At 36.1% G+C, this 12272-nt stretch overlaps 1 protein-coding gene, 1 non-coding gene and 1 pseudogene across 3 annotated transcripts in view; all 3 read left to right on the top strand.

The window, feature by feature from the left end:
• TXK (TXK tyrosine kinase) overlaps positions 1-12272 on the top strand; it is a 68227-nt gene that overhangs the window by 22664 nt on the left and 33291 nt on the right. For both annotated transcript variants that reach the window (XM_012441143.3, XM_012441145.3), the window contains exons 5-6: positions 692-757; positions 7097-7151. In XM_012441143.3, coding sequence (XP_012296566.1) covers positions 692-757; positions 7097-7151 — 121 coding nt within the window. The remainder of the gene's footprint in view (positions 1-691; positions 758-7096; positions 7152-12272) is intronic.
• Positions 1905-1992, top strand: LOC135272082 (U6 spliceosomal RNA; annotated as a pseudogene).
• On the top strand, positions 5870-5977 carry LOC135271971 (U6 spliceosomal RNA). Its single transcript, XR_010340098.1, has one exon. It is a non-coding gene; the product is annotated as a U6 spliceosomal RNA (small nuclear RNA).

Here is a 12272-nt window from a genome sequence, read left to right as displayed (position 1 = left end):
AAATCTTATCATACTTTATGCATGATTCTGCAACTTACTTTTAATTCTCAATAATATGTCTTGGAGACCTTTTTGTAATTTCAAATGTTGGTTAAGGTATAGGGAAAGTGAAACCTCTACCTTGCTGATAGGTGTGTAAGTTGGTGTATCCTACTTTGATGGAAATTTATTGCATATCCTGAAAGATGCACATATCCCATGACTTAACAATTCCCTTCCTTGCTATCTATCTTTGAGAAATATTCTTACTTTTGTACAAGAAGGCATGTTCAAGGATTTCTTTATGGCATTGATCCTACTAGGGAAGTGGTTAAACTAGAATACCTATACTATGTAATGCTCTTCAGCAATTGAAAAGAATGAAGCCAGTATCTTTGTAATTGCTGTGTTTTTAACCTAGTCACTATGACATCAGATGATCATTTAAGTGCCCTCTTTTCTCTCTAAAAAGATTGTGGGGTCATAAAAACTCTTAAAGTATTCACGCTGCAAGTTGGGATCTTAATACATTTCTTGTACAGAGATTTTTGTTGAGTTAGAAATGAAAAAAACTTTTTTTCTCTTTTTAGCAATTTAATCAGTAAAATGAATTTGATTCCCCTTAGATCCTTACAGTTTTAAAAGGATTGTGGCCGTGATAATGCCACAAACATTCCAAGCATTTTGATTTTTGCTTTTTCTTTTGTTACAGGAATGAAGGCTTAATCCCAAGCAACTATGTGACTGAAAACAAAATAACTAATTTAGAAATATATGAGTAAGTCTTCCCCAAAATATGGCCTATGGTTAACCTATGAGTATCAGGGACATTTTGGCAGCTTGTAAGTATAGATTCTGTTTTTGGTCTGTAAAAGGAAAGGAAAGTAACACATTTGACAGCATTAATAATAAAGAGACATTTGATCCTTATCATGGTTGATTCAGAAACTTCTTTTTCTTAAACTTATTTTTGTTCTGTTTTGTATAGCCCCTTTTTCTGTTTTAGCAGTGACAGACTGAAACCAAACACTCATCTGGCACTTATTTTACTATATATTCTACTGTAAAGTTTACTTAAAAAAATGACATTAAACTTGCAGTGAGTGGTAAATTGGACTTAACTATATAGATGAATTACTACATTTTGGCTCATGTTTTCATATGTTTTAGAAATAGCTGAAGATGTGAACTAGGCTAATGCTGTAGTTTGGAAGAACCGTTTGGCATATTCACTAGAGTTCTGCTTGAAATCTATTTTTGTTACAGTTATAGATTTGGAAGATGGAGGAAATCTTAGCAATCACTTTTTTAGCCCCTCATTTTGCAGATGAGAAGACCAACAGAAGACTTTACAGGTAGAGAGCAGCAGAACTGAGACTAGTCATTTTTAAAAATAAATTTAGATTTTTAGTTTGAGGATCTCCCCCCACCTCCATCCAGCTTGGGCACTTATCTTGCAATTAGCATATGCTTCCACCAGGTGGCAGTAGGTAATATGCATTGAGAATTAAGACAAGTGCTTTTCTGAGAACCAGGCAGTAAATACAACTGAATGAGAGAAACTCCTTGGTTGGTCTTGCTACTAATAAAGCCCACCTGGAGATCTAACTCAGTACATCTCTCCTAAAACAAATTCAATTTCAAAAGCTTTGGTGAATAATGTAGACTTTATTGGAGGAGAGAAGGAGGTGACTTCAGGACACATGACACATCTACATCACTCTATTAGATTTCTCCATTAGCTATTTCTGTTCTCTCTCGTCACTCTCCTCATCTCCATCACAGGAGCTCTTCTCTCTTTTCCCACCTTCACTCAGCCTCATGTCTCTATTGGAGCCATTTAGCTCTTCCCAAGTTTCTAATCTCCAGTAAAACAAAGTCCTCAGGTGACTGAACCCACCTTCCTTATAAAACAGTTCCAAAGTGCTCACTTCGGTGGAACATATACTAAAATTGGAATGATACAGAGAAGATTAGTATGGCAATTTTTAAATTTAAATTTTAATTTTTTTTGAAATTTAAAAAATATTTTAAGTTCTGGGGGTACATATGCAGAAGTGCAGGTTTGTTACATAGGTATACACGTGCCATGGTGGTTTGCTGCATCCATCAACCCATCATCTACATTAGGTATTTCTCCTGATGCTATCCTTCCCATAGCCCCCCCAACCCCGACAGGCTGTGGTATGTGATGTTCCCCTCCCTGTGTCCATGTGTTCTCATTATTCAACTCCCACTTATGAGTGAGAATATGCAGTGTTTGGTTTTCTGTTCTTGTGTTAGTTTGCTGAGAATGACAGTTTCCAGCTTCATCCATGTCCCTGAAAAGGACATGAATGCATCCTTTTTTATGGCTGCATAGTATTCCATGGTGTATACGTGCCACATTTTCTTTATCCTGTCTATCATTGATGGGCATTTGGGTTGATTCCAAGTCTTTGCTATTGTGAACAGTGCCATAATAAACATTCATGTGCACGTATCTTTAGAGTAGAATGATTTATAATCCTTTGGGTATATACCCAGTAATGGCATTGATGAGTCAAATGGTATTTCTAGTTCTAGATCCTTGCGGAGTCTTCACACTGTCTTCCACAATAATTGAATTAATTTACACTCCCACCAACAGTGTAAAAGTGTTCCTATTTCTCCACATCCTCTCCAGCATCTGTTGTTTCCTGACTTTTTAGTGATCGCCATTCTAACTGGAAAAGATGGTGTCTCATTGTGGTTTTGATTTGCATTTCTCTAGTGACCAGTGATGATGAGCACTTTTTCATGTTTGTTGGCTGCATAAATGTCTTCTCTTGAGAAGTGTCTATTGATATCCTTCGCCCACTTTTTGATGGGGTTTTTTCTTGTAGATTTGTTTAAGTTCTTTGTACATTCTGGATATTAGCCCTTTGTCAGATAGATAGATTGCAAAAATTTTCTCCCATTCTGTAGTTTGCCTGTTCACTCTAATGATAGTTTATTTTGCTGTGCAGAAGCTCTTTAGTTTAATTCGATCCCATTTGTCAATTTTGGCTTTTGTTGCCATTGCTTTTGGCATTTTAGTCATGAAGTCTTTGCCCATGCCTATGTCCTGAATGGTTTTGTAGCATGAAAATTTTTAAAAATTAAAAAAAAGAGGCCAGACATGGTGGCTTACACCTGTAATCCTAGCACTTTGGAAGGCTGAGGTGGGAGAATTGCTTGAGCTCAGGAGTTCAAGACTATCCTGGGCAACATAGTGAGACCCTATCTCTATTTTAAAAAAAGAAAAAAAAAAAGTTCCGCAGCTATCTACTCAAGAGCATGTCCTCATGGGGTCTCACCGCTACCCCGAGCTGAAGCTGACCAACAAAAACAGCCCTCTTGCAAGGCCAGGTCAGAGGAGATTTCGTATGTATTTACAGATATTATATGAAGATCTCTTGCTTAGAAAAATAAAACTTTTTTTCATATCATTTGAATTTTCCAGGCAATTAAAGGAGACATTTGTGAAGGTTAACACAGTGCTGGGTGGTTAGCGAATGGGCACTCACTGCCCAGGAATGTTACTTTCCACCCTTTCATTATTCATTTACTCATTGATTCCCCTGTTTAGACAAGGCCTAGACTCTGGCTATAACAACCTGTTTATACTGTGGATGTTGGATCATCTCAATTAAGGTACTCTGAGGTTACAACTGCTACCTCATTTTCTTGGGCCTTGATTTACCTATGTGTTTTTAAAAAAATCATCCTTTTTAAAATGACTCCAATTATGAGAAAACTCATTTTTCATTTTATTGCTGTTTCTAAAAACAGGTTTATCAAAATATAGATAAAATAGTTATCATTATTGACCACTGAAATGTATTGATCACTTACTATGTGCCAAGCGCTGTTCTAATGATTGTACAAAAGTTACTGCCCTAGGTTGAAGTATTAGAGCATGGGTACAGAAATGGGAGCAACCTGGGTCCAAATCCTGGCATCAGGACTGACTAGTGCTTTGGTTCTGGGCGGAGTTACCTAATGTCTCTAAACCTCTGAGTGATCCGAAAAACAGAGATGATACCTATAGTATCTACTAAGAAGAAACCGTTAATACATCCAGTGATTATTATTATTTCACGAACCATAAAACTACCTGGAAAAACATTTAGTTTGGTCCACCTTGCCTAGTATTACAGGTGTTCAACATTCCTTTGTTACTTCAGTCCTCAAATCACCTTATTTGTTCCATCTGTATTTATTTTACACTTCTGATGTTCCAGATATTACAACATGAAATATACAAAGTTATGGAACTTATAGTTTCTTGGGGAAAAACCGCCATTAAACAACCCTAAGTCCACAAATAAATGTACAATTTTAAATTGTAGTGTTATGACACACTGGAGCCTGGAGCGGGGGGTGAGGCAGGGGTGGCAAGGGAGGGAGAGCATCAGGAAGAATAGCTAATGGACGCTGGGCTTAATACCTAGGCAATGGGACAGTCTGTGCAGGAAACCACTATGGCACATATCTACCTACGTAACAAACCTGCACGTCCTGCACATGTACCCTGGAACTTAAAATAAAAGTTGAGAAAAAAAATAAATTGTAGTATTTTGAAGGAACAGTATTGGACACTGTGGGAGAAAACAGGGCAGGGGATATAATTTAGATGAGGGATGTTGGGGAAGAGCTTTCTGAGGAAGTGACTTGAGGTCTAAAGGTGGTAGAGGGAGTGTGTGTTGGGAGGAGGGTGGGGTATAGTGGAAGGAATGCTGTGTCAATGTGGAGTTCTGGTATTTCAGGGGAACCTTTGGGCATAGAAAGATTTATGGCTACTTTGGCTTTAAATGAATACCCAAATGATCAACGTTACAATGTAGAAACCTAGTTTTCAGAAAGCCCTCAAATTCAACTTACAAAATTTGATATACCATATATAAATCTAAAGAAATAAGAACAATCACCTTAATTCAAACTCAAGATACTAAATATCATTGAACAATCAGTCCTATTTATAAGCTCAGTTAATTAAATTTTTGAAAACTTAATTTGCATTAATAACGGAATAAGTTCAGTTTTCTTTCAACACATGCCTGACAGGGCAAATTTGCAATTATAATAAGCCCTATATAAGTCTTTAAATGATCCTGGAAATCTAATAAGCTAACCTTATAAATGTGGAAATCAAGTTTTTGTAACCGTACAAATACCATTTTAAAAACAAGTCAAATTCTCTTCAACTTCAAATAACAAGTTTAAAATTAATTATGCCCTTTAAAATCAGAGACAAAAATCTAATATACCAGATTATCTTAAAATAATAGATATTTTAAATACCAAACATATTGATTGTTCCTGAACTGTACAGAAGTATGAGTTTCATTTATCTCAGTATCTCTACACAGAATCCTTAATCCACCCACAATTAGAAAGTCGCTTACTAAGGGAAGCAGATCTAATGAAGTTTCTAGATCAAAAATTCAAGAACACAATACTGTTTACTTATTGATCAGAAATCTGAGATTGGGACATGGGACTGGAGGTGTTCGTACAACATACAGGATGTTTCTACTCACCCATAGCTGGACATGCTGGATTTAGAAAAAAAAATATTAATAGGATACCTGTCCCTAACTCCTTCGTGCACATCATTTGGTCTTAGTTATAATTAGTGTTGTCTAGGTGTAAGAGTTACAGTTTTACTCATACATATATTTTTAAAATGCCTTCTAACTTTTATCATCTGATTTAAATAGATGAAATTCTGAAATACTGTGCTCTTGCCTTCTCTAAGTTCTATTTGTTCAATCTCTTTCCTGCCTGATAGAATTCTGAATCATTTTAAAGGATCTTGAATTTGTCACATACGTCTATCTGGCAATATTAGATTAAGTTTAACATCTTTTTAAAAATCTTGTTTTGAGTGTTTGCTTTAGCAGCACATATACTAAAAATTAGAACAATACAGAGAAGATTAGCATGTTCCCTGCTCAAGGATGATATGCAAATTCGTGAAGTGTTAAATTTTTTTTAAGTCTTGTTTTGAAAGGAAAATCTTTTAGGTTTCCTTTCTCTCTCTTTTGTTCTACCATTATTCTTTCTCCTTCCTGTACAACATCTGCTTACCCACTAGGTATCATATCAAACTGTACGTTTAGCTTATTAGTTAATATTAGTTAACTATATTTACTGCATGTACTTCTGATATTCTAAAGTCATTTAATGATATGTTTCATGCAGAGAAAACAGCATGATTGAGGGCAGAAAGGGGGTTGGTGAATCTGAGGAAGGAAAGAATTCCAATGAGACTGAAGCTTAGTGAGTGAGGGGAGACTCAGGAGAGAGATGGGGCAGGAGAGAGTGTTAGAGCAAGTTGTGTATTGGTTGTTCCATGGATCCTATTTTTTGATTTTAAAGAAATTTTATTTTAGATCCAGGGGGTACATGTGCATGTTTTTTTTACAACAGTATATTGTGTAACGGTGGATATTGGGTTTCTAGTGTACCCATTGCCTAAATAGTGAACATTTTATCCAATAAGTCATTTTTCAACTCTCACTCCCCCTTCCATCCTCCCTGCTTTGTGAGCCTCCAGCGTCCACTTTCCGTCTCTGTGGCTATGTGTTCCCCCTGTTTAGCTCCCACTTACAAGTGAGAACATCTGCTAACCACTGACTGTACTATGACATCATGTACTTAGGAGTGTCAGAAAAGTAAGAATGGGCTTTAATTTTTGGAAGGGGTAACAAATCACTTATGTAAATAGGAAGTTTCTGAGAGGAAAGACAGAAATAAGTATTTTTTAGATTGTCTGCCAAAGCTCAAGTAGTGTTTGTTCAAGATGACGAGGTCTTTACCACATACCTTTCATGGAAATTTATAAGAAGTTAAATCATTCATAATGATATACTAAGTGTATGTCAGGAAGTTGAATTAAGATATGATAGAATGAACTAGATATTGGCTTGAAAATAAAATTATATTAAACTTAACTCATAATAGTATATCATTGTTTATCTGAATTTTTTTGAAATAAATCAACTTTCTAAGATCAGTTCTGAAGTAAGTTCTTAAAAATGAAGAAAATAAAGCATTTTTTTCTAAAAAAATTGAATATAAAATTTAAAAATCATTTTTATTGTTTTTACAGGTGGTACCATAGAAACATTACCAGAAATCAGGCAGAACGTCTATTGAGACAAGAGGTAATTCAGTGTGTTTGTGGACGTTTTCAAAATTTCTGAGAAGTACTTATAAAGACTTTAACCAGCTAAAAAAAATATTGTTCTAAAATATTATTACATCCCAACTATATATTTTATGTGAAGTTGCAAATCAGATATATTTGTATCAGATCATTTCCATCAACTTTCATTATAATTTCAGAAATATGTTTCTCCTGAAAGGATTTCAACTCCAACATAGGGAGACTCCAAGGTGCATTCTGCCAATGGAGTCTCTCTCTCTCTCTCTCTCTCTATTGTGTGTGTGTGTATGTATATATATATATATATGGAATCTCTCTCTCTCTCTCTCTATTGTGTGTGTGTGTGTATATATATATATGTATGGAATCTCTCTCTCTCTCTCTGTCTCTACAAATACGTGTGTGTGTGTGTGTAAAATTTTTTTTTCTTTTTTTTTTTTGAGATGGAATTTCGCTCTTGTTACCCAGGCTGGAGTGCAATGGTGCAATCTCAGCTCACTGCAACCTCCGCCTCCTGGGTTCAAGCAATTCTCCTGTCTCAGCCTCCCAAGTAGCTGAGTCTACAGGCGTGAGCCACCATGCCCAGCTAATTTTTGTATTTTCAGTAGAGATGGGGTTTCACCATGTTGACCAGGATGGCCTCGATCTCTTGACATCATGATCCACCCGCCTCGGCCTCCCAAAGTGCTGGGATTATAGGCGTGAGCCACCGCGCCCGGCCTATAATTTTTTTTTGAGACATGGTCTCGCTCTGTCACCCAGGCTGGAGTGCAGTGGCTTGATCACAGCTGACTGAAGTCTTGACCTCCTGGGCTCAAAGCTATCTTCCCACTTCAGCCTCCTGAGTAGCTGGGACTACAGGCATGCCACCATACCTGGGTAGTTTCTTTGTATTTTTTATAGAGATGGGGTTTTACCATGTTGCCCAACTGGTCTTGAACTGCTGAGCTTAAGTGATCAACCTGGCTCTGCCTCCCAAAGTGCTGAGATTACAGGTGTGAGCCACCATGCCCAGCCTGGAGTCTGTATTTGTGTTGCTCATTATAACCTTTGCACCAAGTATAAACTCGATCCTCAGGAACTTAGGTTACACTCATTAAAAACACAAAGAAAAATACATGCTGCCCCAGTTTCTTTGTTCTTTGGAAGCAAAGGAAAGAGTTGAATAGCCAAAATACCAAACTCAGATCAGAACTGCTCATAGTTAAATTTCCAGCTGTCAATAAACATTAACTGTGGGTAAACCTAGAGTCAGAACTAGAAACTAGGTAAGAGGTATGTGTGTCATTATGCTCTGCTGTGGGATGTTGAGGAAATCTAGAAATGCGAATGAGAAAGAATCAGTTCTGTAACTCAAAACTCAATGCCAGTAATGGCGCAGGACACAACGAAGACCCACTTCATAGCAGGGGCTAGGCCGAGAATGAGGGACACAGGCCCATCCTCAGGTGACCTCGCGGATGGAGACTGAGCAGGCCTCACTTGCTTGGAGGAAATTGAGTGGGGCAGCAAATATTCTATCTTCCTGGTATGGTCACGGCAAATGGCCTTTTGTGAGGTGCTAATGATAGGTCCAACATGGAGAAATAAACTGTTATGACAGGCGGACAGAACCAGAGAAGGAAGGTCCCAGAGGAGGTCTGCAGTCAACACACTGGGCACAGGTAATATGGCTGAAATCACTGGGCTGTGCAGATTCAGGATAAGAGCTTCTGCATCCGAAAAGAAGCCAGACAAGGCCAGGATCTCTACAGAGACTTGAAGAGTGAATTATATGCACAGGCCCACAATCCAGATATGCCAAATATTACAATTTGGCCATGACATTAAAAAAAAAATTACAGCTACAGGAAGCCCACCCCTTCATCTTTTTGGTCCTCTCTCATTCCCCAGAGGCAGTCACAACAGCAAGGTATGTTCCCATTTTGTCCATGTGTTTATATTTTATATTTTGAGCATGTATGCATGCACGTAAACAACCTATAACATTATTTTATGTATTTTACCATATGACAGAAGGAGATCATATGTATGTTGATTTTTTAGTTAAACATTATGTTTTCAAAGTTTATCGATATGGGTACATATACTATAGATCAAACACATTCCTTTAACTGTATATTAGTGTATTTCATGATATGACTATATAAAATTGTATTTGATATGGATAAACATTCAAAATGTTCCTAATTTGTTACTGTTACAAACAGTTCTGCAATGAATTTTCTTATAAATGTCAAGTTGTACACAAGGGTGAAATGGAATTATGTGGTCACAGGGTATGTGCAGATTTAACATTATTAGATATTTTCAAAACATGATTCAAAATGGTTATACTAATTTAGGCTCTTGTGGTGAATGAGATAAACTGGTTCCCAACATTCTTGCCAGCAGGTGGCAAGTAGTTTGACACTTTTTTTTTCAAATCATTGGGTGAGAAATTTTATACCTTTTCAAACATTTTCTTGATTACCAGTGCAGTTGAGTTACTTTTGAAGTGTCTATAGGCTGGTTGAGCTTACACTTCTGTGACATGCCTGTTAATATTTTTTGTTCATTTTTCCTATAGTACTTGCCTTTTTAACTTATAAGTCTATATTTAAAAAATATAGCTGGGTGTGGTGGCTTAAGCCCGTAATCCCAGCACTTTGGGAGGCCGAAGCAGGTGGATCATTTGAGATCAGGAGGTTGAGACCAGCCTGGCTAACATGGTGAAACCCCATCTCTACTGAAAATATAAAAATTAGCCGGGTGTGGTGGTGCATGCCTGTAATCCCAGCTACCCAGGAGGTTGAGGCTTGGAGAATCGCTTGAACCTGGGAAGTGGAGATTGCAGTGAGCTGAGATCATGCCACTGCATTCCAGCCTGGGTGACAGAGTGAGACTCCGTCTCAAAAAAATCAATTAAAAAGAATGATAAAAAGTATATCCAGAATACCAATCTCTTTTGTCAGTTATGTATTATAAATATACTCTTCTGGCGTCTGGCTTTTAAGAAAACTTTACATGTTTTCCTTTCTTGCATAGAATTTTAAAAGGTTTATGTGGTCACAGTTCTCAAAATTTCCTTTATTATCTGTGCTTTTTTTTTGCTTAGTGTAAGAGGTTTTTCTTCTGATTGAAGTCATAAATGGATTTTCTATTTTCTTTTAAATGTATTAACGATTTGCTTTTCACATCTGGGTCTTTATTGGAAATGTGTGTGTATATGTGTATAAAGCATGGGGTATTTAAAATATACATATTTTTCTATGTATCTTAAAAATGTTTTTCTAATTTATGTATTTTCTAATTTTTATTTAAAAAATATACCTGGATTAAACCGTATTTGTCATGAAGCATTTAAAATACATATTCTGGTTTGGGTTTCCTGATATTTTATTCAGCATTTATCCTGCTATGTTCAAAAGGAAGGCTGGCTTATAATTTTCTGTTCTCTGTGGTTTTAGTATAAAGGTTACATTAACATCATAAAATGAGTTAAGGGATAGGGCTTTGTCTTTCTTTCCAATCTGTGGAATAGTTGATATTGGTTGGTTAGGAACCATAACTGTCTTGTAAGAGAGTCCAGATATGCTGCTTTTACAAAAAGGTAGATATGCGACTACTGATTGAATTTCCTTTTCTTTTTGAAATGTTTGATAATTTATATTTACCTAGAGAATTGCCTATTTTAAATTTATTTTCAAATTTGTTCCATTAACAATTCATAGCAATATCCTATAATTTGTATTTATTTTATATTTCAATAGTATGTTCATGTGGTCCCAAATCAAGATTTTGGAGAGTTTTCTTCTGTGTTGTCTTCAAGCCCCCAATTTCCCTCCCCACAGAAAAACTACTATTAGTTTATTTTGTGTCCTTTCCAAGATATTTAATGCATACACAAGTAAGTACAAATATACTTTCTTGTTTTGTTACTTTTTACACAACTGATAGCATGCTATGTATACTTTTATACATATTATTTTTTCACGTAAGGATATATATTTAGAATCTTTCCACATTAGTACACAAAATATGTCCTCCTTCACTTTACACCTGCATAGTATTTCTTAGTTTGGTTGTATCACAATTTTTAAAACCAATTCTTCATTATGGAAATTAAATGGTAGATATTCTTTTGCTGTTGAAACAGTGCTGCCATCCATAACCTGTACACATCTCTTTTCCCATTTATGTGTGTTTGTAGGATAAATCCTCAAAAGTGCAAACTCTGGGTCGAATGAAATATACATTTCTAATTTTAATAAATACTGAAATGTCCTCAGTAGTTGTATCAATGTATATGCCTACCGGAAATGTAAGCGAGTCTGTTTTCCCATAACCTTTCCACCCAGCACGTTATAAAAAACATCTGGATCTTTGCTCTCTGACACCTCATCTCAGTGTGGATGTAATTTGCATTTCTCTTATTCTGGGAATGCTAAACATTTTTTATATGATAAATTTTTTATGTCTGTATTTCCTTTTCTGTGAACTCTTTGTTCATATCCTTTGCATAGTATTCTATTGGGTTTTTGATGTTTTTCTCAGAATTTGTAGGACCTCTGTAGCCATATTAAGGAAATTAGCCCTTCGTGACATGTGGTGTTGTTTCCTGCAGTGTTCCTATTGTCTCATGGTATTTTGGCCTGAATGGTATTTGAATTTTATATGTATTGCCTTCCCCCTCCCAGGTCATTAAAAATATTCTCATGTTTCTTGATCACTTTAGTGGTTTTATTTTGTGCATTTTTATCTTTGATCCGTTTGTAATTTTTCCTGATGTAAGGAGTGAGATATGGATCTGACTTTATTTTTTTCTAGATGGTTACCAAACATCCCCCCTTCTGCACCGACTTGAGATGCCATTTTCATCATAAACAAAATGCCTATTTTGGACTATATCTGGGCTTTCTACTTGGTTTTATTGATCAGCTTGTCTATTCATAGAGGACAACTACACTTTTAAGTACAGAGGCTGTCTCTAGTGTGGCTAGCCTCCCTCATTATTCTTTTTCAGAAATATTCTGGATGTATTAATATATATTTTTTGTCTATATAAGCTTGAGACTCTCCTTGTCTCATTTAAAAAAATCTTCCTATTGATTGGTTGCATTAAATGTACAGATTAATT

Source organism: Aotus nancymaae, unplaced genomic scaffold (assembly GCF_030222135.1).
Source record: "Aotus nancymaae isolate 86718 unplaced genomic scaffold, 86718_ANA_hifiasm-v0.15.2.pri h1tg000006l, whole genome shotgun sequence".
Taxonomy (NCBI): domain Eukaryota; kingdom Metazoa; phylum Chordata; class Mammalia; order Primates; family Aotidae; genus Aotus; species Aotus nancymaae.
This window is presented reverse-complemented; position numbering and strand designations above follow the sequence as displayed.